Source organism: Rattus norvegicus, chromosome 9, assembly GCF_021556685.1.
Source record: "Rattus norvegicus strain SHRSP/BbbUtx chromosome 9, alternate assembly SHRSP_T2T, whole genome shotgun sequence".
In the NCBI taxonomy this organism is placed as follows: Eukaryota; Metazoa; Chordata; class Mammalia; order Rodentia; family Muridae; genus Rattus; species Rattus norvegicus.
This window is the reverse complement of record NC_141542.1, coordinates 20,335,606-20,363,472: the sequence shown is the minus strand read 5'-3', so window position 1 is coordinate 20,363,472 and position 27,867 is coordinate 20,335,606. Positions and strand designations below refer to the sequence as shown.

Sequence of the window (27,867 nt, the reverse complement as noted above, 5' to 3'; positions counted from 1 at the left end):
GGGCGCCGCCGCCCAAGCTGACTCCTCTCTCTCCCTCTCCGACCCCGGCAGGGCCCAGAGGTGATTCTGCCTGCACGATGTCCTCCTTGCTGGAGGCGAGCTCTTCGCAGGCGCCACTTTGAAAACAAAAAGAGAAAGAAAAAAAGAAAAGAAAAAGCAGAAGAAGCAGCCAGGGAAGGGGGCGGTAACGGCGTTGGGGGTCACATCGGCCACAAGAGGGCGCGCTATGACAGCGGCGGGGTTTCCAATGGAGTCTGCAGCCTGGCAGTGTCCAGGGAGGAAGCCCAGGCAAGCCCTGGCAGGGGACCTCGAGGCGTGGAGCTCGCGCGGACCCCTAGCCCGACCTCCGGTCTGGTTCCCAGGGACAGCAAGCAGCAAGCAGGGCCGGCTGCACCACCAGAGCAGCAGACACAAGGTAGGTAGGAGACCCGCGCCCCTACTTAGGCTCCTTCTGCCCCCCCCCCCCCCCCCCGTTCCCCTGTCCTGGGAAAGCAGTGGCAGAAGGAGGCAATGCAAAGTGAGCCCATTGGGTAGGGGAAGGGAGGGTTCAGGGATGTATGGAGAGCTGAAGCAGGGATTGGAAAGCTCATGGCATTGGGAAAGAATGGAGAGGTAATAGGAGTGTGCATGAGAGCTGTGCTCTGACATCCCCAGAGCAACTTGGGGCTGTCACCTCTCTCCAGATTGACTTAGAATTAAATGACCTGTACCTGCCAGGGCAGGACAGGCTTTTCAGAGGCAGCTTAGCCTGCTGGCACACTCCCTGTAATGTTTCTATTGTATGTTAATGGACAGGGATCGTGGGAATATATTTTCTTAAAACCTCAGGCAATGAATGTATCATTTAATAGATTTCTTCTGATCTACTTTGTAATTGGTTGCCCCTTGCAAGAGATTGTATTTGGAGGATGTAAAATACCCTCCTTCAATTACTCAGAGAAAGGAAACATAAACAGAGATTTCCTCTTTTTTAGCCTCCAAAGCTCTGAGAGATTACAGTTCTGCATAATTTAATTCTTTCCTACCTGCTATGAGCAGGCCTCCAGACCAGCAAGTTCCTTTGGAATGGTTTTGCTTGTTTTTGTTTATTTTCCATGGTGCTGATTAGAAACCCATGAATTGTTTTGTGAATTTTAAATTTCAAGAGGTGGCACCCAGAGTTTATGGTGGTTTCCTTCACACATTGCAGTGTAGTTGCAGCATAAAAAAATACTTCTTGTGACAAGAAGTGGAAAAAGAAAGTTGATGAGCTAAGAAAAGTAGAGCCTTGAGCCAGATCAACCATTTGGCTTCCTCAAATATGGAGCAAGCATGGATTGTCGCTTTTTCAGAATCGAGGGGGTTTTTAGGATAGGGCAGTGAATACTGTCTGGTGCTAACGTGTCCGTTTTGTGGCTGACAACCCTTAGGAGACAGGTCAGAATGTGCCAACAGCACAGAGTGGGCACTGGTGGTATTTGAACTCAGAAGTGCTCAGGAACTGTGAAAGTTTCTCTGATATCACCCTGGAGCCATCTAGTGAAATAGACCACTGTGATGCTGTGTAAGAGGCCATTGTGAGGCTGGAGAGATGGCTCAGTGGGTAAGAGCACCAAGTGTTCTATCAGAGGTCTTGAGTTCAAATGCCAGCAATCACGTGGTGGCTCACAACCATCTGTAAGGAGTACTGATGCCCTCTTCTGGTGTGTCTGAAGACAGCTGCATGGTCTCACATATAAATAAATAAATCTTACAAAAGATTGTCATTTACTGCAGTTTCTATGTAGAGAGGGCACAGTTGAAGGGCTTAAAGATCAAGTACATTGCCTGTCTTTAAAGATCAAGTGTATCACCTTACTTTTAAACCATGAAATGTAGTGTCTTTTTTGCTGCTTCTGTACCTTTTAGTGATGTATCTTTTCTCCTATTACGTCGTTTGTTTCCATGATAGTTGTTTTCAAGTGTATGTGATTATTGATCCTATTTGCAGAGCTATTCAATATTTCTGTTTTCATTGGTTAAATGTTTGTGGTGAATTTGCATTGTGGTATCAGTAAAATGTATGTGAAAATTTTAGAGAATAGACCGGTTTGGGTAATTATAATAACCTTTGCCGTCAAGTGGTGGCCTGTTTACACATTTAAAAGACTGGAATTTATTACCATCCATAGCAGTATTGATAGGGAAGCACAAAGGACAGCGACAATGTTGTTCCCTTTGACAGTTGTGGGAGCCAAGAAAGAAGTGTGAGTTGCCTATTTGTGACTTACAAAATCGAGACTGAGTATCATTACTGTAGAAGCCCATGGAAAAAATGATGAAGTTTTCAGAAATCACCAGTTAAAGAAATGGTGGTATTGCTTATATTGAATTCTGAGTTTCAAAATTATGGTTCAGTTTTCTTTATTGCTTAATTAAGCTTTTTATTGAGTTTTTGATTTGCCATTACACCCTTAGATGCACAGTGCTAGGATCGTAGTGTAGAACTAGAGTTTCATAAAGGTTACTCATTGTCAGAGCCCGAATGTGCAGAACTAGAGTTTCATAAAGGTTGCTCATTGTCAGAGTCCGGATGTGCAGGGCGGGACGTGCCTGAGGGAGAGCCAGAGATAGGACTTGCCAAACCAGATATCAGCCCCAAGGACACTGACCATTCTTCCTTCCCCAAGGACACCCTCCCCTTCCTTCACCCCCCTGAGTGAGATGAGCCACCCTACCTGCCTGCTGAGCTGCTAGATAACACATACTCCTTGCTGATGTCATTTCGCGCCAAAATTAACCGTGCACCATTTGAATTGACCAATCATGTGTAACCTCGTGAATGCCCCTAACCTCCCCTATATAAACCCCCGAGTTTGGAGGCTCGGGGTCGATTTCTCTGTCTCCTGTGTGAGATACGTGTCGACCCGGGATCCCACTAAGACCTGGGATCTCGTTAATAAAGCTACCTCTTGCTGTTACATCAAGAATGGCTTCTCGTGATTCCTGGGGGCGCCCCACCCCGCGATCGGAGCGAGAGACGCAGTTCCCCGTTTTGGGGTATGCTCTTTCATTTGGGGGCTCGTCTGGGATCGGAGCGTGACCCCCTGGAATCCCAAATGCCACTTGGAGGTACGTTGGTGTGAGTGTTGAAAGCGGCTGCTGTGTATGTGTATGTATGTGTGTGTGTGTACGTTGTGCTTCTCGTACTGTGTATTGTGCCATGGTCTAAGGTTTAAGTTGGGTGTGCTCCGGTGGAAGGGCTTCCCACCCGGAATTTGAGTGCACCCCGTTTTCAAGTACATCTGGGCAGATGGGTTTCCTGCCCCGTATTTGAGTGCACTCGGGCGGAAGGGTTTCCTGCCCGGGACAGACAGTACACTTGGGCAGATGGGTTCCCTGCCCCGTATTTGAGTGTACTTGAGTGGAAGGGTTTCCCGCTCCGGACAGGCGCCTGTGAGTAGAAGGGTTTCCTACTCCGAATAGTCTTTTTCTTTCTTTTTTTCCTTTTTAGAAAGCGCACCGGGGGACACCCCAATCGCGCAGGCTCTGGGACGCGTGAGAGACGTTCCGCGAGCCAGCCTTTGTCAGGTCCTGGATCTGGGACGCGTGAGAGACGTTCCACGAGCCGAATTTTGTCGGGAGGACCCGGCAACGGACAGTCAAAAAGATCTGACTGTGACTTGACTTCGGAGGTCGAGTTCGGCTGCCTATTTGAGTATAGGCACAGACAAGTGTGCTTAGATGTGTTAGTGTCTGTTGTCTGTATTCTATTCCTGTGTTTGGTATCCCAGAAGCAGCTAAGGTTAAGCTGCAGTTTGGGCCAGCTACTGAAGGTACCAGGCATCTGTGGAAATTGGTTATAGGATGCTTTGTCTTGGTCTTGTTTGTCTGGATTGATTTCTGTGGTATTGTAAAACAGTGTTTTATCTGTGCTTGTGCTCGCAGCCAGCGGTGATGAGTTGGGGAAGATTTAAATTTTGCCTGGGAGTAAGGAATCTTAAAGGCGGAGTTTCAGCCGGTTTGACACTTAGTGCATAGCTGCCTAAAAGATCAGAAATGCTGTCAACAGGCAATAAAAAAAAAAAAAAGGGACAGGCTGTGTTAGAAATGCTACAGGAAGAATGATGTAAAAAGGCTGAGAGCTAGGTGGGGCTATAAGGTAAACAAGAACAAGAAAGGAATTTCTGACATTTGCTCACAGAAGGAGAGCGCTCATTAAGAGAAGTTCTTTAGGGAAGCCTGCCTTATCTGCAGGCCTTATTCCAAGGGAGGAGTCAGTCTCCAGCACTAAATTAATTTTCTCGCTGGTCATCATTAACATGAAGAGTGCCTTTGGTCCTATCCCCACAGCAGCCAGTTCCTGCCCCTATGGTTAAAATGCCCCAGGTTGGGGGACAAAAAAAGAGCCCCTAAAATAGTTTCAAAGAATATTCAACAAGCTGTAAAGAACTTTGTTTTGTTTTGCCAGTCAAGATTTAGAAATCAGGCTTTGGCAGTGGCCAAGGTCAGGATTAATGTTTTCTTTTCCAAGGGCCTTTAAACCCAGTGAGACAGTTTGGTAAAGGGCTACTACTGAGGTCCTGATAGCCCCAGGTGAACTGGTTATGATTCTTTTGTCAGCCACCTGGCATCTAGCAACCAGGTTCTAACCATTTCTCCATCCTTTTGTTATTAGTTGTTACTAAAAGCCTAGTGTCATTTGGAGGCTGGTTCTCTTGAGAGGCAAAGCCACGGAGCTGACACTGAAGAGAGATAAATGCTGTTTGCCCTCTTCACAAGATTCTCTTGTTTTCTCACCATCCCATTTGAGATGCTTGATAGTAACTGTTACAGGTTTTCTTTACCACTGAGGAAAGACAGAATCCTACTGGAGGCCAGAAAAAAGGTTCCAACACGGATAGAAGGCCCTCACTTCTGCCTGCTCTCTTCAGATGCCTGAAGGTAGGGAGTGCCAGGTCTGCCGCCAGGCTCCAAGGGTGGGTCTCTGAGGGGCTGGAAAATGCCCCACCAATCTGGCTAAGATAAGGAAAGGATATGAAGAGAAAGTTACAGAAATTTGAAGGGTTAAGCTAAGTCACTGAGAGAGTTACTGTAAGTTGCAGAGAAAATAAGTTGATGCGTGGTTCAGGGTCTGTGCAGAAAAGTGGACAGCACCTAATAGCTGTAGAAGAAGATGCAGAGAGACTGAAAAAAAAGAAAGAAAGAATGAAAGAGGTAAAAAGAGCAGGAAGCTAGGGAAGAAAAGAGACAAAAAAGAAGAGGAAATTAGAGAGCTAAAGAGAGATAAAAGATGAGAGAGGAACATATACTGGCCACAGTAGTTAGGGAACCTAGGAAGATAGTACCTGGCAACAGAAGAGAATTCCTGGCTAAAGATCAGTGTGCCTAATGCAAAGAAAAAAGGACACTGGGTCAGGGACTGCCCAAGAAGAACAAGAGGGGCCACTGGAGAGCCTCTTGGTCCTAGAGTGCTGGCTATGTATAGAGAAAGAAGGGAAGTGTGGATACAGGGACCCAATGCTCTGTGCTCCTATGCCCCCCAGTGGGCCAATATCCAAAGACCTTGAGTGCAAGGGGCTACTGGCAACGAACAATACTTATGGACTGCCCGAAGAACAGTGGACCTTGGCGTGGGCCGGGTAACCCACCCACTAATTCATGGTCATCCCTGACTGCCCCTATCCCTTGCTCATGAGAAAATTGCTCTCCAAAATGGCTTGCGTGGGCTGAAATGGCTGGGTGAGGCCATGTGTATGCATATCTACAGACTGTGTATGTGGAGCTTAAGACCTGTCTCAGTGCACCAGTACCTGATGCTGGGAGATGTGTGACTTAGTCCTGTTCTGCCTGGAACACATCATTCCTGCCAGCCGGGCACTAACAATTATCACCCAATCCAGGACTTAAACTGTGATAGAGTGGCTGATGTTTTGCCTTTGAATAGAACGTCCCAAAAGATGGGACCACTGGTCAGCTGCCATGGACTAGATTCTCCACTGGTTGGGGACAATCTGGTCACCTTGCTGCCCAATCTGGACCTGGAGCCACCACAGCACGAGTGTCAAGCACTGGCAGAAGCCCATGGGTGGAGAAAAGACCTCTGCGACTGGTTGATTGACCCCTGCTGAAGGCCGAGGCTACCTTGTCTACAGACGGGAACATGAAGGTCAGAGATAAGTGGGTGCTGCCGTGGTGGACAACACGACGTCATCTGGGATGGCTGAACCTCAACCCCCCAGTACATCAGTGCCGCAGATGCCTTTACCATCTCTTGGATGCCCTGGTGAAGCCAACAACTGTGAGTACTATTCATTGCTCAGGATATCAGGAGGGAAGAGATTCAGTGGCACTGGGCAGTAACAAAGCAGATAAAGTGGCTGGGGAAATGGCTATGCAGGAGCCTATCCTGGTTGCAGGCCTGCAAGAGACAGCCACTGAGAACTAGGATCGGACTAAGGGATGGCCTCACTTAGAAAAGGCCCAAATTGCTTAAAAGATAAAGGACAATGGCACACTTGAGGGGAAAGCTATACTCCCCAGAGAACAAAGAAAAGACTCACTTTGCCAAATACAGAAATGGACTCATTTAGGAGATAAAAAGTTTATCCAAGTAGTTAAGTGTATGTAATAGACTTTAAGATTTTAGCCAGAGAGACAGTAGAAAGTATATGGTATGTCAATAAGTGAATGCTTAGCAAGCAAACAGGGCAAAGAGACCTAGAGAGTTTAGTGAAAAGTCGAAGTGAACTTCACTGAGATAAAACAGGAAAAATATAATCACAAGTATCTCCTAGTGCTTGTAGATACTTTTTCAGGAATAGATAGAAGCTTTCCTCACCAAATGAGAGATGGCCTCTGCAATCATCAAGAAGATTCTGGAAGAAATCTTCCCCGGATTTGGAATGCCCAAGGTAATCTGGTCTGACAAAGGCCCTACTTTCGTTGCCAAGGTAAGCCAGGGTGTGGACAAGTATTTAGAGGTCAATTGGAAATTACATTGTATCTACAGACCTCAAAGTTCAGGACAGGTAGAGTAAATAAATAAAATTTTAAAAGAGACCCTGACCAAATTAAATTAACCATGGAGACTGGCGCAGACTGGGTGACACTCCTTCCTCTTGCTCTCTTCAGAGCAAGAAATACCCTTTCCAGATTCAGCCTTACCCCCTTTGATATGGGGCCTCAGCCCCCCCCCCCAACTGTATTAGATGATGTTACTGAACCAACATGTCATAGTGCCATAGTAATAACGATTTTTGTGCCAGGCTAAAAGACCTACAGGTGATACAGAAAGAAATCTGCTCACAGCTGACAGCAGCCTATGCCCCGGAGACCCCTGAGACATCCCATCAGTTCTAGGTTGCAGCTACACTGAGCCCAGACACTCGAGCCTCGCTGGAAAGGACCGTACCTGGTGCTGCTGACCACCCTGAGAGCTGTCAATTCTCAGCCCTCACCAGCCGTGTACTAGCTGTTGGGGCTGAGAGCTGGGACCTAGAGGGAAATTCAGTCATGTTTGTCCTGGGTTCTATCAAGATAGGTGTGGGATAGGCTTGATTTCCATTACAAATGATGTAACATTGCCTATGTTAGTACTCTTAACACTTCTTGGGACTGTGCCTCAGGGATCACAGTCTGTATAAGCTTAGAAGTTCTAAAAGCTAGTCATGACCTTGGTGGATAGGCTTGGATAGTGTCCAGGTTAGAATCCTCATGTTAAGACAACAATACCAAGCTGTTATGCTAGATGAAGCTGAGTTCTCCATGAAGTTCTAGGATTAGAACTATTAACAAAAAAAGAAGTGGGGAATGTAGAACTAGAGTTTCATAAAGGTTACTCATTGTCAGAGCCCGAATGTGCAGAACTAGAGTTTCATAAAGGTTGCTCATTGTTAGAGTCCGGATGTGCAGGACCGGATGTGCCTGAGAGAGAGCCAGAGATAGGACTTGCCAAACCAGCTATCAGCCCCAAGGACACTGACCATCCTTCCTTCCCCAAGGACACCCTCCCCTTCTTCCTTCACCCCCCTGAGTGAGATGAGCCACCCTACCTGCCTGCTGAGCTGCTAGATAACACATACTCCTTGCTGATGTCATTTCGCGCCAAAATTAACCGTGCACCATTTGAATTGACCAATCATGTGTAACCTCGCGAATGCCCCTTACCTCCCCTATATAAACCCCCGAGTTTGGAAGCTCGGGGTTGATTCCTCTGTCTCCTGTGTGAGATACGTGTCGACCCGGGATCCCGCTAAGACCTGGGATCTCGTTAATAAAGCTACCTCTTGCTGTTACGTCAAGAATGGCTTCTCGTGATTCCTGGGGGCGCCCCACCCCGTTTTGGGGTACGCTCTTTCAGTAGTAGGTGCTCAATAAATCTCTGACCATCGGGGAAGAGGAATGATAAGAAAGTATGTATTTTCTGTAAGTTCTGTCAGTTTCGGGAACAGATGGTTTTAGGCTTAGCAGTCATAGCTTGGTATCTTGTCCCACACAAGACAACTTGACAGAATCCCCTTTCTGACCATTATGTTCATCTTATTTTTCTCTTAATCATTCTTGAATATCATGGAAGTAGTGTGGAAAATTGATTGTACCTGCAGTATAGCAAAAAAGGCAACTCTAGATAGGTAAGCAGTTATGTTTCTCCATGAGCTGATGTCCTAAAACATCTAGATTTTAGGAATTTGGTGTTGTGTTTTCCAAAGATACATCTTACAACATACAGATAACATTGTAATGGAATAAAGGAATCTTTTGATTTAGCACCAAATTCCATAAAGCTATGACTACTGCACAGCTCTCTTGGCCATATGAATTACAGAAATTATATTTCACTTTTCTAAAGAAATAACGAAAGTACTTAAGGTTGAAAAAAGCCCATTGTAAAAGGTCCCTGTGGTGTTTCTCTTTGGTTTCTTGTGCTCTTTCTAGAGAATGACTTTAAGAAGTCAGGGCGGTCAGGTGATCAGTGTGGTCAGGCAGTCATGAGCAGATGGTTAAGCAATGTGCTAGGGCCCCATAGGCCAGTGAGCCCAGCTGAAGAGGACAGGCTAGCCAGTGAGCCTGACTGAAGAGCAGAGGTTAGCCAGTGAACCTGACTGAAGAGCAGAGGCTAGCCAGTGAGCCTGACTGAAGAGCAGAGGCTAGAAAGTGAGCCTGACTGAAGAGCAGTGATTTTAACTTTTATTTCTATGTTGTTCAGTTTTCCTAAAATTTCTACAAAAGTTTGCCTCCAAAAAGTTTGGTTTAAAAGGTTCTCCTTGCTCTCTTCTTCTTATCTCCTTTCATCTTGCTCTTATGACACAATAATTTCCTTACTCTCAATGCCTTACTCTCAACGCTAGGCCTTTACTTCTAAGTTCTTCTTGAGTTCTGTTCTGTTCTGTTCAATTCTGTCTAAAAAGCTTTCTCTCTCTTTGTCCTCAGCATTTGTATATCTTTCTGAACACAGCATCACATGGTGAAAAGTTCACCACAAGTTTGCACAGGAATTCAAATCATAAGTTGGATAATCAGTTTACGACAGTCAATGTTTACATGCATATCCATGAAGAGTAATCATCAGGATAAACCGTCACCATCTGTCACTGGCTCTACACATTCATGGAGAGTTAAAAGCTGTAATTTTTATGAGAAAAGAATAAGTGAAATTACCTATAGGCAAATCCAGTCAATTATGTATGTTCCGTCCTTGCACCTATAGTAAATCATTAGTTCTCTTTTTATGACCCTTAGTTAATTGGTTTATACCCTCTTAGGATGGGCTCTAATTTGTAGATACCTGCTTGGTATTGCAGAAGCAATTAACTCATGACACTTTAAGAAAGGCAGGGTTCTCAATGCAATTTTGATTACCAGAGAAAACATGATAGCAGTCCTATTATAAAAGCTTAAAATTACTAATCTAATTTTAGGAATTCTTATAGAACCATCATTAAGAATTAAGAAATCATCTATTTGTCTACAGATCATCACTCCAAGACAATAAATCTTCGTTGCACTGTTGTGATCTGCTCAAAAGAGTGGGGTAAAGAGCATGACAAATACAGAGGCAGATGCTTGCAGCCAACTATTTAGCTGAGATCAGGGTCCCCAATGGAGGAGTAAGAGAAAGGATTGAGGGAGCTGAAGGGGTTTACAGCCCCGTAAGAACAACAGTAAGAAACAACCAGAGCTCCCAGGGCCGAAACCACCATCCACAGAGTACACATGGACAGACCCATGGCTACAGCTGCATATGTAGAGGAAGATGGCCTTCTTGGGCACAAATGGGAGATGAAGCCCTTTGTCTTGTCAAGGCTTGATGCCCCAGCGTAGGGGAAACCAGAACAGGGAGGCAGGTAGGCCTGGGTGTTTGGTTGGATGTGGTAACACCCTCATAGTAGAAGGGGGAGCTGTGCTATAAGGGATTTTGTGGATGGGAAACCAGGAAAAGGGATAACATTTGGCATGTAACAAAAGCCCTCTCTGGGGATGGACAGTGGCTAAGCTGCTCTGAGCCCCTACTTCCCTGCTGCCTCCCTTTGATCGTGACTGTGGTGCATGGTGTCAGCCTGGGACACTCCATGGGCTGCTGCTGGCACTGATCCTGGCGTTCAGGGCCAAGAGCATGATGAGCAAGGAGCACATGGTTTGTCCCGATTCAGAGCTGGGCGAGTGGCCACCAGAGAACAAGCACAGCTCCCTGTACGATCATGAGGTCTTCCTGGGCAAGGAGGACTCCAAGACTTTGATAGCTAAGCCTGGACGAGAGCAGGAGAGGCTGGGGAAAATTGTTGATCCAATTGACAGTGATGGAGGCGGCCTTGTTACTACTGAAGACCTGAAAGTTTGGATCAAACAGGTACAGAAAATATCCATCAACCATAATGTGGCTAAACTCTGGAAGGATTATGATAGGGACATAGATGAAAATATCTCCTGGGAAGAATACAAGCAGGCCACCTATGGCTACTACCTGGGAAACCTTGCTGAATTCCAAGATAGCTCTGTTCTTCACAACTTTAAAAAGTTGCCTCCTCGAGATGAGAGGAGGTTTAAGGCCTTGACGGTGACCTGACAGCTACTCAGGATGGGTTCATTTCTTTTCTGCACTAAGAGGATTTAGAACATATGAAGGAGATTGTAGTTCTGGAACCCTGGAGGATATCGACAAGAACGGGAATGGTTTTGTGGACCAGGATGAGTACATTGTGGCCATCTTTTTCCCATGAGGACAATTGCCCTAAGACAGACTGGGTTTTGTCTGGGGAGCAGTTCAATGATTTCCCAGATCTGAACAAGGATGGGAAGCTGGACTAGAATGAGATTCACCACTGGATCCTCCCTCAGGACTATGACCATGCACAGGCTGAGGCCCGGCATCTGGTGTATGAGTCAGACAAAAACAAGCATGAGATGCTGTCCAAGGAGTAGATTGTAGACAACTGGAACATGTTTGTGGGAAGCCAAGCCACCAATTACGCGGAAGATCTTACCAAAAATCATGATGAACTTTGAAAGACAATCATCCTCATGTGGCCAACGGTCACAGGCTTCCTGCGGATGTTCTGGGTTATTGCTATATTTGTCAAGTATATAGCAGTTGTGTCCCTAAACAATGAGAAACCTTTCTAAAGCTCAAAAAAATCATACATTGCACCAAACAATAATAGTAGGAGATTTAAACACGCCACTTTCATCAATGGACAGATCAGGGAAACAGAAATTAAACAGAGACATAGAAAGACTACCAGAAGTTATGAAACAAATGGATTTAACATATATTTATAGAAAATTCCACCCTAAAACCAAAGGATATACCTTCTTCTCAGCATCCCATTGTACCTTCTCCAAAATTGACCATATAATCGGTCACAAAACAGGCCTCAACAGATACAGGAAGATAGAAATAATCCCATGCATCCTATCAAAAAACCACGGACTAAGGCTGCTGATCAATAACAAAAAAAAGTACAGAAAGTCCACATATACATGGAGGTTGAAGTCAATGACAACTTGGTCATTGGAGACATAAGAAAGAAATTAAAGACTTCTTAGAATTTAATGAAAATGAAGATACAACATACCCGAACTTATAGGACACAATAAAAGCAACGCTAAGAGGAAAACACACAGCTGAGTGCCTGCAAAAAGAAACAGGAGAGAGCATATTTCAGCAGCTTGACAGCACACCTATAAGCTCTAGAAAAAAAATTAAATAAACCCTAGAGGAGTAGAAGGCAGGAAATAATCAAACTCAGGGCTGAAATCAAACAAGAAGAAACAAAATCGAGTATCAAAAGAATCAGCAAACCCAGGAGCCGGTTCTTTGAAAAAATCAACAAGATAAATAAACACTTAGCCATACTAACCAGAGATCACGGAGAGTGTATACAAATTAATAAAATCAGAAATAAAAGGGAGACATAACAACAAAATCTGAAGAAATTAAAAAGATCATCAGATCCTACTACAAAAACATATATTCAACAAAACTGTAAAATGTGAAAGAAATGGACAATTTTCTATACAGATACCAGGTACCACAGTTAAATCAGGAACAAATGAACCGTCTAAACAACCCCATAACTCATAAAGAAATAGAAACTGTTATTAAACATCTCCCTTCCAAAAAGAGCCCAGGACCAGATGGATTTAGTGCAGAATTCTATCAGATCTTCATAGAAGACTTCATACCAATACTGCCCAAACTATTCCGCAAAATAGAAACAGACATAGCACTACCAAATTCCTTCCATGAAGCCACAATTACTCTTATACCTAAGCCACACAAAGATACAACAAAGATAGAGAAATTCAGACCAATTTCCTTTATTAATATTGATGCAAAAATGCTCAATAAAATTCTTGCAAACTGAATCCAAGAACACATCCAAACAATCATCCATCATGATCAAGTAGGCCTCATGGCAAGGATGCAGGGATGGTTTAATATACGGAAGTCCATCAACGAAATTCACCATATAAAAAAACTCAAAGAAAAAAAACCACATGATCATTTCATTAGATGCTGAGAAATCATTTGACAAAATTCAACACCCTCTCATTAATAAAGTCCTGGAAAGATCAGGAATTCAAGGCCTGAATCTAAATATAGGAAAATGCAAAATACATCAAACCCTAGGTAACATCAAATTAAACTGAGAAAATTGAAGGAATCCCATTAAATCAAGACAAGGCTGCCCACTCTTTCCCTACTTTTTCAATATGGTACTGAAAGTCCTAGACATAGCAATCAAACAATGAAAGTAGGTCAAAGGGATAAAAATTAGAAGGGATGAAATCAAACACTAATATTTGAAGATGATATGATAGTCTACTTAAGCAACACCAAAATGCCACCAGAGAACTACTTAATCTGATCAACAACTTCAGCAAACTGTCCGAGTATAAAATTAACTCAAAAAATTCAGTAGCCTTCCTCCACTCAAAGGGTAAACAGGCTGAGAAAGAAATTAGGGAAATGACACCCTTCACAATAGTCCCAAATAACATAAAATAACATGCTGTTACTTGAACCAAGCAAGTAAAAAATCTGTATGACAAGAACTTCAAATCTCTGAAGAAATTGAAGAAGATCTTAGATGTCCAGATCTCCCATGCTCATAGATTGGCAGGATGAATATGGTAAAAAATGGCCATTTTGCAAAAAGCAATCTACAGATTCAATGCCATCACCAACAATATTCCTACTCAATTCTTTAAAAAGGTAAAAAGTGCAATTTGCCGACATTTGGTATAATATAAAACCCAGGATAGCAAAAACTATACTCAACAATAAAAGAACTTCTGGGGGAAATCACCATCTCTGACCTCAAGCAGTATTACAGAGCAATAGTTTGTATGGTATTGGCATACAGACAGTCAGATCAGGGGAACATAATTGAAGACACAGAAATCAACCCACACACCTATGGTCATTTGATCTTTGACAAAGGAGTTAAAGCATCCAATGGAAGAAACATAGCATTTTTAACAAATGGTGCTGGATCAACTGGAGGTCAGCATGTAGAAGCATGCAAGTTGACCCATTCTTATTACCCTGTACAAAGCTTAAATCCAAGTGGATCAAGGACCTCCACATCAAACCAGATACACTAAAAGTAATAGTTAAAAAGTAGGGAAGTGTCTCAAAGACATGAGCACTAAGGAAAATTTCCTGAACAGAATACCAATGGCTTATGTGTTAAGATCAAGAATCGACAAATGGCGGGACCTCATAAAACTGAAAAGCTTCTGTAAGGCAAAGGACAGTGTCATTAGGACAAAAAGGCAACCAACAGATTGGGAAAGAATCTTTACCAATCCTGCATCTGATAGAGGGCTAATATCCAAAGTATACACAAAACACAAGAAGTTAGATTGCAGAGAGCCAAACACCCCTGTTAATAAATGGGGTTCTGACTAAAGAAAACATTCTCTGCTGAGGAATATCAAATACGTGAAAAGCACCTAAAGAAATGCTCAACATCCTTAGTCATCACGGAAATGCAAATCAAAACAACCCTAAGAATCCACCTCACACCAGTCAGGATGGCTAAGATCAAAAACTCAGGTGACAACAGATGCTGGCGAGGATGTGGAGAAAGAGGAACACTCCTCCATTGTTGCTGGGATGGCAAACTGGTACAAGCACTCTGGAAATCAGTCTGAAGGTTCCTCAGAAAATTGAATATTCCACTACCTGAGGACCAAGCTATACCTTTCCTGGGCATATACCCAAAGGATACTCCAACATACAACAACACACATGCTCCACTAAGTTCATAGCAGCCTTATTCATAATAGCCAGAAGCTGGAATGAACTCAGATGCCCTTCAACAGAGGAATGGATTCGAAAAATGTGGTACATCTACACAATGGAGTACCACTAAGCTATCAAAAACAATGACTACGTTCAATGCATAGGCAAATGGAAAGAACTAGAAAATATCATCCACAGTGAGGTAATCCAATCACAGAAAAACACACTTGGTATGCTGTTGGGAGCGATGGCCTTGAAGCCCTCCATTATTGATGTTATTATTATGGTTAGCATTAAGTATGACTGGGTTCATGGAAAATCCCCAGCCAGCTGCAGAAGACTAATACAAATGTGGTGGTCAAGATGAATAATCATATGATAACGTGTGACATTAAGATACCCAATGTCATGACCTGTAACCTTTCTGAAAAACCAACATCCTGCTGACTAATAGATATGACAAACCTGTGACCTTTCTGACAACCTGTCAACATCAGCCGATTCCCTGACCACATGAATATTGTGTCCTTGGAGTGGGTAAATGTTTCTTACTTCCCCCCCTCTCTCTGTTACCCTTTTTATGGTACAAATTCAGCCTTGGGGAAAAATAAAATTGTCGCCTTGATCAGACTCTTGTCTTGGAGTCCTTCTTCACATCTCTTCTCCCTCATTCTATTCCAGATTCTCAGCACCCCTCACTGACAGTATGCATTCATGATAAGTGGATATTGACCAAAACCTAGAATTACCCAAGATGCAATCTACAGATCTCAGGAAACTCAAGAAGAAGGATAACCAAAGTGCAGATGCTCTCACTCCTTCTTAAAATGGGGAACAAAAATATCCATAGGAGGGGATATGGAGGCCAAATCTAAACAGAGACCGAAGGAACAGCCATTCAGAGCCTGCCCCACATGTGGCCAATATATATACATCCACCAAAACTAGGTAAGATTGATGAAGCTAAAAAGTGCTTACTGAAAGGGACCAGATATACATCTCCCCTGAGAGACACATCCAGAGCATGTCAAATAAAGAGGTTAGTGCTAGCAGTAAACTACTGAACTGAGAACAGGACGCCATTTATGGGAATTAGAGGAAGGATTCAAAGAGCTGAAGCGCTTGCAACCCCATAAGAACAGCAATGCCAACCAAATAAACCACTAGCTAAAGACTATACATGGACTGATCCAGGGGTCCAACTGCATATGTAGGAGAGAATAGCCTTGTTGGGGCACCTGTGGAAGTGGAAGCCCTTGTTCTTAACAAGGTTGGACCCTCAGTGCAGGGGATTGTCCGGGAAGGGGTTTCTAAGTGGCATGGATTGGGGGACCATACATATGGGAGAGGGCAAGGCAGGGGGGTTATGGACCAAAAGCTGGGAAACGGAATAACGTTTGAATAAAAAGTATACATCTATTAAAAAAACTAAAATTTTAAAAAATGATAATAATACTAAGAAATAATCAAAAAAAGAAAATGTGAATAAGAAAGAAATTTAGGATTTGGAAAAAGATGAATGCCAGGTATTTGAAAACTGTATGACCATGGTAAACACTTTAATATACGTGAGAAATTTTTTTACATGTTAATGAACTGCATTTTTTTTAAATAGTGAATGGAAATCCAGTCCCTTCCTGGCTGTGAGGCTAGGTATCCAGATGTAGTGGAATTCATTATTTGTTGGTCCTGAATCTTTGAGTCTGCTTCTAACTCAGCTTATGCCAAGGAAACTAGGCCAAGGTGATATCTAAGCCATTGACCAAACCATCTGGACTAACAATCACAGGTGAAATTCCACCTTGTAAATGGGACGAGAGGAATAAAAATATACATTTAAGGATTTAAAAAAAATGAAATGTACCCAAAAAACCCAATAAAAAATTTTAAAATTGGGGTTGGGGATTTAGCTCAGCCGTAGAGCGCAAGGCCCTGGGTTCGGTCCCCAGCTCTGGAAAAAAAAGAAAAAAAAAAAAAAAACAGGTAAAGGGGCAGACCTGGTTTACCACAGGGCAGGGATTTTAGCAAAGGGCTATGACAGAACAATGATCTTTCCTGGACTCTCATCTCTTCTTTTCTCTGTATACATCTGTGTCTCTCACTACATATACACCATACACAGGACAGTGTTAGAAATACACACCTTCTGTATAGAACTCAGGATCTCCAGGACATTTCTTTGGAACAGTGCATGACCATGCATCACTGTTTTTGCTGTGAGGATGAAGTTTACAGCAACATGATGGTACTTGCTCTGAGAAATGGAGGACATGAACCTCCTTCTGCCAGGCTCTTTCAAGCGCTTCTGCTTGAAAGCATGCTGGTGGCAAAAGAAGCTTCCAAACTAATTCTAGATTGTATTATTATCAAGACTGGTCTGCCCATTACTATGACTTCTCATATTCCAAAATGACAGTAGGATCTCTTTCTACAGGAAGGTCTCACAGAATGCAATGGTAGTTGTAGACTATTACAGAATTCCATTGTGTTACCTCACTGCTTTAAATCTTCTTAAAAAATAAACAAACCTATGATGAGGAAAAAAAAAGAAAAAGAAAAAAGAAGTTTAAAATAAAAATAACTTAGGAAATACAAAATACTGGGGTGCCATTCCACAATCGTGATGTGTTTCTTCTGTGATAGCTTACAGGTTAATTTACTTCTCTATGACTGTTTTCTTATTTGAAAGTAAGAAATGGCATCATCTGTGGAGTGTATACTGAGAACAAAAACTTTGGCTAACTTGAATAATCAATCCCTCCCGAGCACGTGCTTAACATTCTAAGCACAGGGAAATTTCCTGAGGGGATGAAAAAACAAAATCCAAACATACAACAGGAACAACAATGATTTAAAAACATTCTGCACGCTGGGTATGAAGGCATGTTGCAACTTTAATCAGCTTTGTAGGTATTTCTAATAAACACACAAAGAAAAAAAATCCCATCACAATCCTAGCGGTTGCATCCAACAAAGAGAGAGCTGTGAGGTAGTGCCTGCTACTTCTTTCCCCAGATACCCCTGGGCCTCAGGCCTGCACCCAGTGAGCTGAACCAAGAGCAGCCAGGTTGAAATTCCTGCTGCCATGGCAGGATTCTGCAGGAACATTTCCCTTTGACAACAAGGAACCTGTGTGGAGGAGACCTCTTGGTGAGTCCTCATGGACTCTGCATTTCCTATTCTACAGGGAGAAGCCCTGCCAGGTCTTTGGCAAGGCCAGCCAGTTTTTTGGGGAAGTCTCTGGTCCTGTGGCAGAGGGCGAGGAATGGCAGAAAGAATGGCAGCTCCACTGAGAGCAAAGGTTAACCCTTCTAGGCCTATGACCTCCTAATTAATTTATCTTTTCACCCGATGCCCTATTCACATTTTCTTACTATCATACAACTGTGATCTTGATGAGCAGCTGGTCTCTTGTTTTCTTAATCAGTTCTTTGTTGTCACAGACGTTTTTAACTTACTCCAGCCCATGAGACTTATTCATACCTTCTGTATGCAGTAGGACACTTGGTGGGCTGGTCATCTCAAAAATAGAAGGTTCAGTAATCCAAAAGATTGGACTCCAGTTTACCTCAGGCCAGGAAAGAAGTCAGCCACCATTAGTAAAAGAGGAAGGGAAAAATTACATAGGAAAAACAAGTGCCTTAATTAGAAGAAAAGATCCTCAACTTCTAAGGGGTGCACATCTGCACCCCTCTCTTCTGAGCTTTGTAAAGTGATATTGTATAACTCTAGATGGTAGTAAAAGGCAGAGCTCTTCCCAGAAAGGTCAGACATGATTTTCACTCTTACATCTGTGAGGTGGAGTGGCATTATAGCACACATTCAGGTGGAATTATAACACCAAGGATAAGAAGACAGAATCCATATATCACAATGCCAAATGGACTCCCTCCTGAACTTATGGACCCATTAAAATTGAGGTTCAACCTGAACTGAGGCCATTCCACTCCCTTCCCATCCTCCTGATTCTTATGTTTGGTAGGAGTAAATGATCATGGTGCAGCCCCCAATATTCTCATGCCTAGACTTGCCTATTCAGGAAGAATGATATTGGAGAAGTGATGGCTATATAGTTACAATGTAGTAACACAAGCTCCAAGTTGACATTTGCTCACTGACGTCCAATTTAATTTTCTTGTTATGTTTGAGAAAGGGAGGATGCCCTACTTAATATATAAAAGGGAAAGAAATTTATTATTTTATATATGCCCTGTAGTTGGTCCCTATGTTCCCAAGAAAAAGGAGTTTTTATTGCAAAAAAATAGGATTATAGACCATTGATTTTGTGAAATACATGGATATGTAATTGGAAACAATGTCAGCTGTCAAGGACTGCACACTAATCAACTATTTCTCGGTTTTATACACTCAGAGGTATAGAAGAAACATATTGGCCTCCACAAAAAGGGAAAAGCTTAAGAATCGAAATGTATGTCACATGCATTGTCTCGGGTAGTAGATTTACTTTTAAGAAAAAACTGCCCCCTCCTTGGCCCCTAGAGATTTGGGTGCTAAGAAAAATCTGTTCTCCAAATCAGGGTTGTAAGCAACCCTCCCCAGCAAAAGCATTGTTGCCTTCTAATGAAGCAGAGAGACATATCTAGCTTTGAAATAGAGGTTGCCAAATGGTATTCCCAGTGACACATGGGAGACAGGAGGAAAGGTTCCCCACAGAAATTCATCAGTGTGGGGAAAGCTGGTTAGTAGGTAGGCCATAGAATTTTCCAGTGACATCATCAGTAAGATGTTCACTGGACAGTCTATTGTATCTAAGAGATCCCTAGAATCTTTTGTGATGTCACCAGTGTTGTGGTGACACCAACTGCCTTTGGGATATTACTTCAGTTCCCTTTGGGTTCACAAGCAGGCATGTTTCGCCAGCTGCTCAGGCTATTTCGGAAGGAAAGTGTTGATCAAGGAGAGACCGCACCAGGTCAGAGGGAAGCTGACCCCGTCTCTAGTGAAACAAGAAGGAGGAAATCATTCTGGGGAAGGCTTGGTGAGTCGTGGGCAGAGTTGGGGAACATCCTCAAGGAGGTAGGTTTGAGATGTGCCTTCTAAGACTAGGCCTTACAAACAGGAGCCTTGGGATTTTCAAAGGCAAACCAAGAGTCAGGAGTTCCTGATCTTTAATTTGAGAGAAAGCCATAAAGTTGTAAGACTTCAGTGTCTTTTCTTGAAGCTTTTTAACTGTGAGTGTCAATGATTGGCAGGAGTAGGCACTGTGAGATTAACAATGTGACCATCCATGGTTGGGAGTTGAAGCACTTTATCCTCTAGATTACTGTATGTTACAGAAGTCTCTGATGGCGAGAACAAGGAAGGATGCACCCCTAGTCATGAATTGAGTTCTCAGACACTTTGGGCTGGACCACACTTGGTTAGAGCTTGATGGTGCTAAGCATTATGAAGTCATTATGAACTCCAGGATTATCTGCACCACATCTGATATGAGATAACAATGTCGCAGATGTTTATGTCTCAGTCAGATTATAACTTTCAGTGCCGGGAGTTGTGTAATAGTGAGTGTGGCACGTGTATGGCATTAGAGGTTGGGAAGAGGGACATAGCTTAAGAATCAACCTTTAAGAAAGCTTTTCTGCTCTTTCAGGGATTCACCCAGTCTCTACCATTTCCCCTTCCTCAACCTCCTTTTCGGATTCAGAATGATCTATTCTGCCCATGGTCCATCAAATATGCAAATTCACTTGGGTTTATCTGTCTACAGGTTTTGGTAGGAAGGCATCATCCCAAAATGTCATCAGTAAGCAAGAGGAGTGTCTAAAGGAACTGGAGGAACTCAAATTTGAAATCCAGAAGTGTCAATTCGAGAGGGATGAACTTTATCAAATCCTGGATCTTTATATCTATGATGAGTGGGACCACAGGTAGTCATTATGCCCAGTAACCTGTTCACTGTCTTGCGCTTTCTCTCTGCTACCTCAAGATTTACTCATAGCACGAGAAAGTTTCACCTCTCATTCTGGATTTTAAGGAGCTTTGGCAGGCATTTGCTTGTGAGATAAGCTAGGTGCTGTGTGTTTAGGGTCAACCTCTTTTGTACTTGACCCTGAGCCTCTTGGATTAGCATTGGTTCTGTCAACAGCTAGAAGGACCTTTTCACACTTGCTGCAACTGTGTGTGTGAATGAAATGCCTGCACGTCATCACTCTTTCCTCTGAATTTGTTCATTATACACTGATTCTATGGCACCTCCATGCATGTAGTTGGCATTCTAAATGTGTTTGGATATGGGTTGCTATGTGTGTATGTGGAAGTATATGTGGTGTTTTACTCAGGATCAGGACGTCTGGGACCTTTGATGGGGTCTGAGGATTTGTTTGATCAACACTTTGCAGGTCATGATCGTGATGAGTACGTGGAGGCCCACAGTGATCAAAAGAGCACTTTGCTCCTTCTGTATACCTTGGTGGCACCCAGGACTCTCCCGAGGGGAGGAGGTGCTATAAATCCTCTTCCCGGTCAAACTTAGTTATGCCCTCTGGGAATTCATGTAACGATAGAAACCAAGGATTGAGTATACCTGCTTTCAAAACAAGAGAAATGTCATCACAGCTTTCTCTTGGGCCCAAAGCTGTGGCACAGACTGGAGGAATCTTCTTCCTGAACTAGTCAATTCCATCATGCTCACCTGGCCAGCTCGTGAAGGTCAGGTCCCTCCAACTGGTACCGTGGCTCTGTTGTCCTGTGCCCGGGATAATAAACTTAACCAGTACAAATACTTTGAAGGAGCAAGTATGTGGTACATACTGAGTTTAAGTAATCGAGAGAACAGTCTGATTTCACCTAATTTGTTTCACCTGCTTTGATCTTTAGTTTTTTTATTTTTTTAACTATCCAGGGATTGTTTATTGTGACTTAGAAATGGTCACTGTGGTCTTGACAGTTGTTATTCCCAAACAGGCAGCTCTCAGGCTCTGCCCCCTCCTATATAGTGAGTCTTTGCAGAACCATATCTCTCAGGATTCCAAGGAGTCCTTATTTCAAAACAAATGTTTGCTTATTTACACAGAAATATTTTCTGTGGATTGAGTCTCACTGTTGGGTTTTGGTCTGGTTTTTGAGTTTGCCATTTTCTTCCCTTCCACCATTCCTTGAATTTTAAATTTTTTATTATATATTTTTGTTTACATTTCACCTAATTCTGAAATCGTGAGTTCAAAACATTATTTGTTCCTTTGGCCATGACCTAACCCAGGCTGCATGTCGAATTGCCAGTCCTTCAATCTGAACATGAGATGAGAATGATGGCTATGCAAATGATGACCAACTCAATAAGTGATGCCATGGAGAGGTACAAGGAGCTCATACAAGTGAACAGTTCCTACCGGTGAGTCGCAGACAGAGATGAGAACCCAGCACTAGGCAGGGAATGCTTCTGTCCTGTATGACTTTGAACCAAAGTCAGGGCTCTGGTTCTGTAGTGTCTGACTCTTAACAAGAAGCCTGCCTCCTGGCAAGGGTCTCGGATTTGTAGCTCTTGGACTCAGTTGTCCTACATGAGAAGGGTGTAGAAGACCCTCCAATTGTTATTTTCCCCGTTAAAGTTCCTCTAGATAGAAAAGGTTTGCACCATGATGGGAATATCAATCAACTCTGAATCTCTAGGACTCTGACAGGAGATTTAAAGATCTGTGATCCATGAGAAACACATGGAAAGAATCTATAGCTATTGGGTCTTCAACTCCCCCTCAGACGGGCTTTCCCCACAACGTGAAGATGGTTTCACCATACCATGGACATACGAGCTCGCTTATGGACCATCTCTTCTACCTTGATTTATATAAACCGTCTTAGTGTCAGGATTTTCAGAAGTACTTTGATTCATGTTTAATGTGTGCTCTGGATTTGACCTCCTCTAATTGGTGCTAACTTGTATAGTGTGGCTCTATTCTGGGGATTTCTGAGGATGAGGACCCTTGAAGGGATGATTGGACTTGCAGGAGTGACAGGCAAATAGAAGCTAGCTGGGATTACCATTTTTTGTTTGTGGTTCAGCATCAGGCAATACCACCTCCTGCGTGAACAAGCTCAATTGAAGAACAATATACAGATTTTGCTGAATGAGAAGAGAGAACTGCTGGTGGAGCAGACTGCACTGCCAGCATCCTCTGTGGAGGCAAAGAGGCTCTGTGAAGAGGCCGGAATGAACATCTGTGACCCCAGAGCCAAGCCACAGCAGGTAGGGTTAGGGCTCAGGGTCGGGTTGTCCTCAGGTCTTACCATAACCATAGACAAACCAATGTAACTGTCTATTGACTGATCCATGTCCTGACCTAGGTCTCATCCAAGTGTTCATTCATGTGATGGTTTACAAAGCTTTCTGTGGAGATAGCCCCTTTTCAAGAAACTGCATGTTTGGAAAGCAAATGCTCCTGCTCTTCGAGAATCTGCACTTCATTAAGGGAAATAGGTTGATCACACAGCAGAGAACTACATGTCATTATGTATGGAGGGTGTTATGTGGGAGCCCCTCTTTAGACTAGAGCAGGGCTTTGAGGGATGAAGCAAAAGCCCAGAGCCCATTTTCTTTACAGGGATCGTGTAAGACTCAGGAAGTAAGTAGTTTTCAAGGAGGAGAGCCTGGTGGAAATGCCAAAGAAATGGTTCTCATTGTCATTTGTGGTGGCTTTTGTTCTTCCTCCCCTCATGTCCCTGTATATGAAGATGGTGACTTCATGCTTCTTAGATCTTGGGTAACTACAGAGCCTGTGTATCAGCATGTCAGTCCTGTCTTATTTGAGTGCTCCTGGAGAGTTCATAACTGGGCCTTACAACCTGAAGCTGGTTAGAAGAGCAAGGATGTGGAAAAGGTTTCTCAAAGGCTGAGGGCTGGCATGAGAGATTTGAGACTTCAAGAACAAAGTTATCCATATGTACCCCCAATTCTCACCAAGAAAGGTGCATTGCTGTGCTGACCTGCATCTTAGGGAGCATGCGGGGAGGCCAGTTCATGACATGCAGTTTTGTCCAGTCATTATCTAACTTAGTCCTTTAAGCCTAGGTCTCTCAACAAACATGAAGCTTCCTGTTTTGTGCTGGCCAGCAGTCTTTGCATCATTCGTCCAGTTCCAAGATGAGCCCCCTCTCTTATTTGTCTCAACACATTCTTAAACCATTCACCTATTTTAAAAATAAGGATTAGATTTCTTCACTTTACCTGAACAGAGTTATCCCCCGGGAAGGTTCTGGATTGTCTTATTGGCTTCCCCATGATATTGCATGGAATCCTAGAGTGCAACCCTCTGCTGACATTGCTTTGCTGACTATATCATGGGCACTGCATTCTTTCAGGATAGATTCCCTCTCAATATTGTACACAGTGCTGCATTTCAGAAAATTCACTGTATGTTATTTATTTAGCCTTTTTCTGACTGACATTGAGGTTGTTTTAATATTACAGGAACTCTAATGTGGTCAAATGTTCCTGGTAACTGACCGTGAGTCACTGTCTTCTCTGATGCTTCCAAAGTCTTCTATGAAGGAAACAGGGTAGCTTTAGTGAGGGGCCTATGATGAGTCAGCATAGAGCTTGATGGAGTCTTTTCCTAGAAATCTCTCTCTCGGGGATTTGATGTTGTGTTGTTTAGGCTATCTGTGCAGAACATGTAACTTACTTGTCGCACCAGCAAGTATCTGCATAGAAAGGTTTCCTGAAGTGGAAATGAGTACAGGCCAGGGCAGCACATCTTGCTTGTGTCTAAGAGACTTGTACACAGCATTGTTCCCACTAATTCCTCACTCAACAGGAAATGTGCTGCATAAGAGCAAAGTTTTCATTTGTGCATGCAAGTGTGTATCTCTGTGTCTGTGTTTGTGTGTGTGTTTGTGTGTGTGTGTGTGTGTGTGTGTGGTGTGTGTGTGGGTATATATGTGTGTGTGTGTGTGTGTGTGTGTGTGTGTGTGTTTGCAGTAGTGAACGTGTGTTTCCCTCTATTTCCAAGTTTCATGAGAAAAGTACTCTAAGCGTTCACTTTACATCCATGGAACATGAAATAGAGCTGCCCAGTCATTTGGCATCTCCATCTAGCTCTGTACAGCAAAAGGACACTTAAATTACTAATTTATTCTATTTCCAAAAATTTCAGAACAGAATTATCTTGTGAAGTCTGGGGGAGGAGTGGAAATATGTTCAAGTGAGTCGTGTTTAACAGGGGTAACAAATGGTACAGGCCTAGAGCTTGCAGGTCCCTTTTTGTTATGGTGTAGAAGCAGGACAATACAATCCTTTAGAAATGCAACCCCCAAAAAGAGGACACAAAAACACCTGTAAAGTTAGATTTTCAAGTGATTAGGGGCAAAACTACTGATCTGCATTGAAATCCTTTGGAGCACATCAAAGGAATGGAGTACTGGGAGGTAAAGGCAAGGCTTCTCTATAAAATCCATGAGTTTATGTTGCTTCTCTGTTCTTTGTGAATTGTGAAAGCCCACTGGAAGGTTATGTCACTCACTGTGTCTTCTCCAAGGTTGCTTTCCACATTGCCTGCTACCATTTCTTTCGAGCTACCTTGGCACACTACAACTTCCCCTGGGAGTTTGGCTTGGATTTTATTCATTGAGAATTTGAGTTGCTTGGAATTGTATCGTCATCCAGAAACAGTCCCATAGCTATGCTGTGGTGCAAGAACAGGGCAGTTTCAGGAACCCCTTCAGGTGCACAGATAATCCAAAGCGCTCCTCTATGTTATCTGTGTAGCATTCTGCAAGTGCTGTCGATCAACATCATTTTCTCTCAGTTAATTTCAGCCTCAATGGGTTAGGAGAAATGATGAGCTTCAAATGGGTCTGACAGTGTAAGAACAGGTAGCCCTATGAGAAGCCATGTTCAGAAAGTGGAACAGAAGTTTTAGTTAACCCAGTGATTCCACAACAAGGAGTAGGTATTGCCATTGCAACTAGGGAGCATCAGTGTTGTAGTGGTCCCAGAGTAACCTTGAAGGAGAATCTATCCAGACGTCCATCAGCCAAGAGGTAAAAGTGTACCATACGATGGAGCCCTTCCATAGATTCTGATTCAGTGTGAGATAATCCATGCAAGCTTTTACTTACTTATTCAAATTATCTGTGGAACAATCACATTACGGGGAGAAAATTTGTTGATTTGGATCCTGGTTATGGAGATTTCCTATGATTCTAGCTTTGGGCATGAAGTCACTCAGGCTATGGTAAAGACAGCTCCGATTAGAAGAAGTTGCACACTTTGGGGAAAGTCTGAAAGAGTGAACAAGAACAAGAGTCTAGTCCACCACCAACATATGATCCTTTGCTGAGCAACAAGACAGCTCTACACGGCCTTTGGAACTTGCTAAGCCAGATTGTTAATGGGGAAAGAACCCTGAGTCTATGACGGTTTATGGGAGGACAGCACATCACTGACTGAGCTGTCTATAGGTCTGGCCACTATGTACATATCCCACTCAACATTTGTTTTTATGCCTCCAGCGAATCCTGGGGAATCTTTACATTAAGCATTAATGTTCAGGTAGGAACATAGGCTGGAAGAAGCCATTTGAATATCCTTTCCCTATATAAATACCCTTTTTGGGTGGATGACCACCCCACCTGGATTTCAGCCTCAGGCAGCTAAGGAGCTACTCAGAGTATTGTTCTGGTACAGTTCATGTGAATTTTGCCCATGAAACAATATATATGATCCTCTGCATTTCTTGCTATGTTCTACTCCTTTCTTCCTGTGATCTCTCCGGAAAGATCTGAGGACATTTTCTCTTCTGTCCTCTAACAAATTGCCTTACACTAGCCATAGACTTGCAGGGGTGCTGTTCTGTTTCTACATGACAATCACCTCTAATGTCCACGTGTACGCTGGGAAGATTTGCATGGAGCACATTCTCAGTGATTACAGGATCTGTGCGGTGAGCATGAATTTGAAGTGAGATGGCTTCTCTGTGTATTTGCAGATACAGTGGTTACAAATGGAAACTAGACGGGTTCCTTCAGTGCTAACATAATCAGAAATTTCACCTCAATTCTGGGCATGTTCTCCAGAAGGAATCCACATGGTATTCTAGTTTGCTCATACCTCTCTTGAACTCAGATTCAGACATAGCTACAATGTTATTATTCAATGTCATATACCTGGACCAGTGGGGAAAAATGCTCATTTTTCTCTTAATCCCAGCACAGTGCATAGTCCACAGTTCAAATTCTAGCAGTGTTAAAAGCTGAGATATAAATCCAAGCGCAGGTACTCTATGTCACTTGGGGATGCAGGGACTGACCTCAGCTGACAGGTCATGCTGGATTGTCCAACTGAATAGAGCTGATGTAAGAGGGAGAGCTGAATTGACAACCACTCAATAAATCTTTATTCCCTTGCTCTGCTAGGTCTGAAATTCTCCAGCAGAAACTCGAACATGACACGGACCAGGACAAGATCTCCCTTGGAGAGAAGAGCTACAGGAGGAGAACTAAGTGTGCACAGCAAATACACCACTATTGCGTCTCATCTGTAGTGTCCATAGCAATTGTGGACTGCATTTTCCTCCTTTGGTTTAACTTCTTTGGATTGAATAGGCTGTACTTTCACCTCAGCCTCTCCAACAAGTGTGTACTTTTTGAGGGACTCAGAGAAGTGCTGATGCACATCAATCAAGAGCTGCAGGTCATCCAGAAAGACTGTGCATGGGTAAATTTGTACTTGTCCTGATGGGTCATCCAGAAGAGTTTCATGGAGATCAGTTCACAACATTGGAAAGACTTTGTGACAAAGTCTGTAATATCATTTATACTCAGTATTGGTAGGCTTTTTCCTTAATACCCCCACTCCAACAAAACAGACCTACTTCCACTCCTCTCGAAAAGATTGTTACCATCACTAACTGCTTGTCTACTATGTCTCCAAGGCAAGCCACAGGCTATAAGTCTATTCTGCAAAAGGAGCAGCAAAAGAATACTTAGCGCAATTCTTCTATTTAAAGTTTGGTTAATTTTTAATTGTTTTGGTTATTTGGTTTTCCTTCTATTCATTTGAAGATTTATTATTTATCTGTTGTTGTTTTGTTCATTTGCTTTTCTATTTTGATAAGGATATAGACTGTATATATTGACTACCTGCATCTGGTTACTATCAAGTAAATTGGATGTATTCCGGTCAATAAAGTAGTAATCTCAAA

At 43.0% G+C, this 27,867-nt stretch overlaps 1 protein-coding gene and 1 pseudogene across 4 annotated transcripts; both read left to right on the top strand.

The window, feature by feature from the left end:
* Positions 1–27,867, top strand: LOC148003437 (uncharacterized). Of its 4 annotated transcripts, XM_087568774.1 has the most exons (6): positions 1–415; positions 15,392–15,658; positions 20,439–20,598; positions 21,930–22,061; positions 22,730–22,913; positions 27,080–27,867. In XM_087568774.1, the coding sequence occupies exons 2-6, from the start codon at positions 15,625–15,627 to the stop codon at positions 27,083–27,085; spliced, it is 516 nt and encodes a 171-aa protein (XP_087424900.1). In that variant the 5' UTR covers positions 1–415; positions 15,392–15,624; the 3' UTR covers positions 27,086–27,867. The 4 variants fall into 4 exon arrangements, with proteins under 4 accessions (XP_087424900.1, XP_087424902.1, XP_087424903.1 ...); XM_087568776.1 differs by lacking the exon at positions 15,392–15,658; XM_087568773.1 differs by lacking the exons at positions 1–415; positions 15,392–15,658 and adding an exon at positions 19,495–19,709.
* On the top strand, positions 10,574–11,023 carry LOC148003438 (reticulocalbin-1 pseudogene; annotated as a pseudogene).

Bases quoted from the DNA above. Each gene is read 5' to 3' on its own strand.
- LOC148003437 (XM_087568773.1), top strand. From the start codon at position 19,580: ATGTTTCGCCAGCTGCTCAGGCTATTTCGGAAGGAAAGTGTTGATCAA. The intron at 19,710-20,438 runs GTGAGTCGTGGG...ATCTGTCTACAG, and splicing joins ATCATTCTGGGGAAGGCTTG to GTTTTGGTAGGAAGGCATCA. The intron at 20,599-21,929 runs GTAGTCATTATG...GACCTAACCCAG, and splicing joins TATGATGAGTGGGACCACAG to GCTGCATGTCGAATTGCCAG.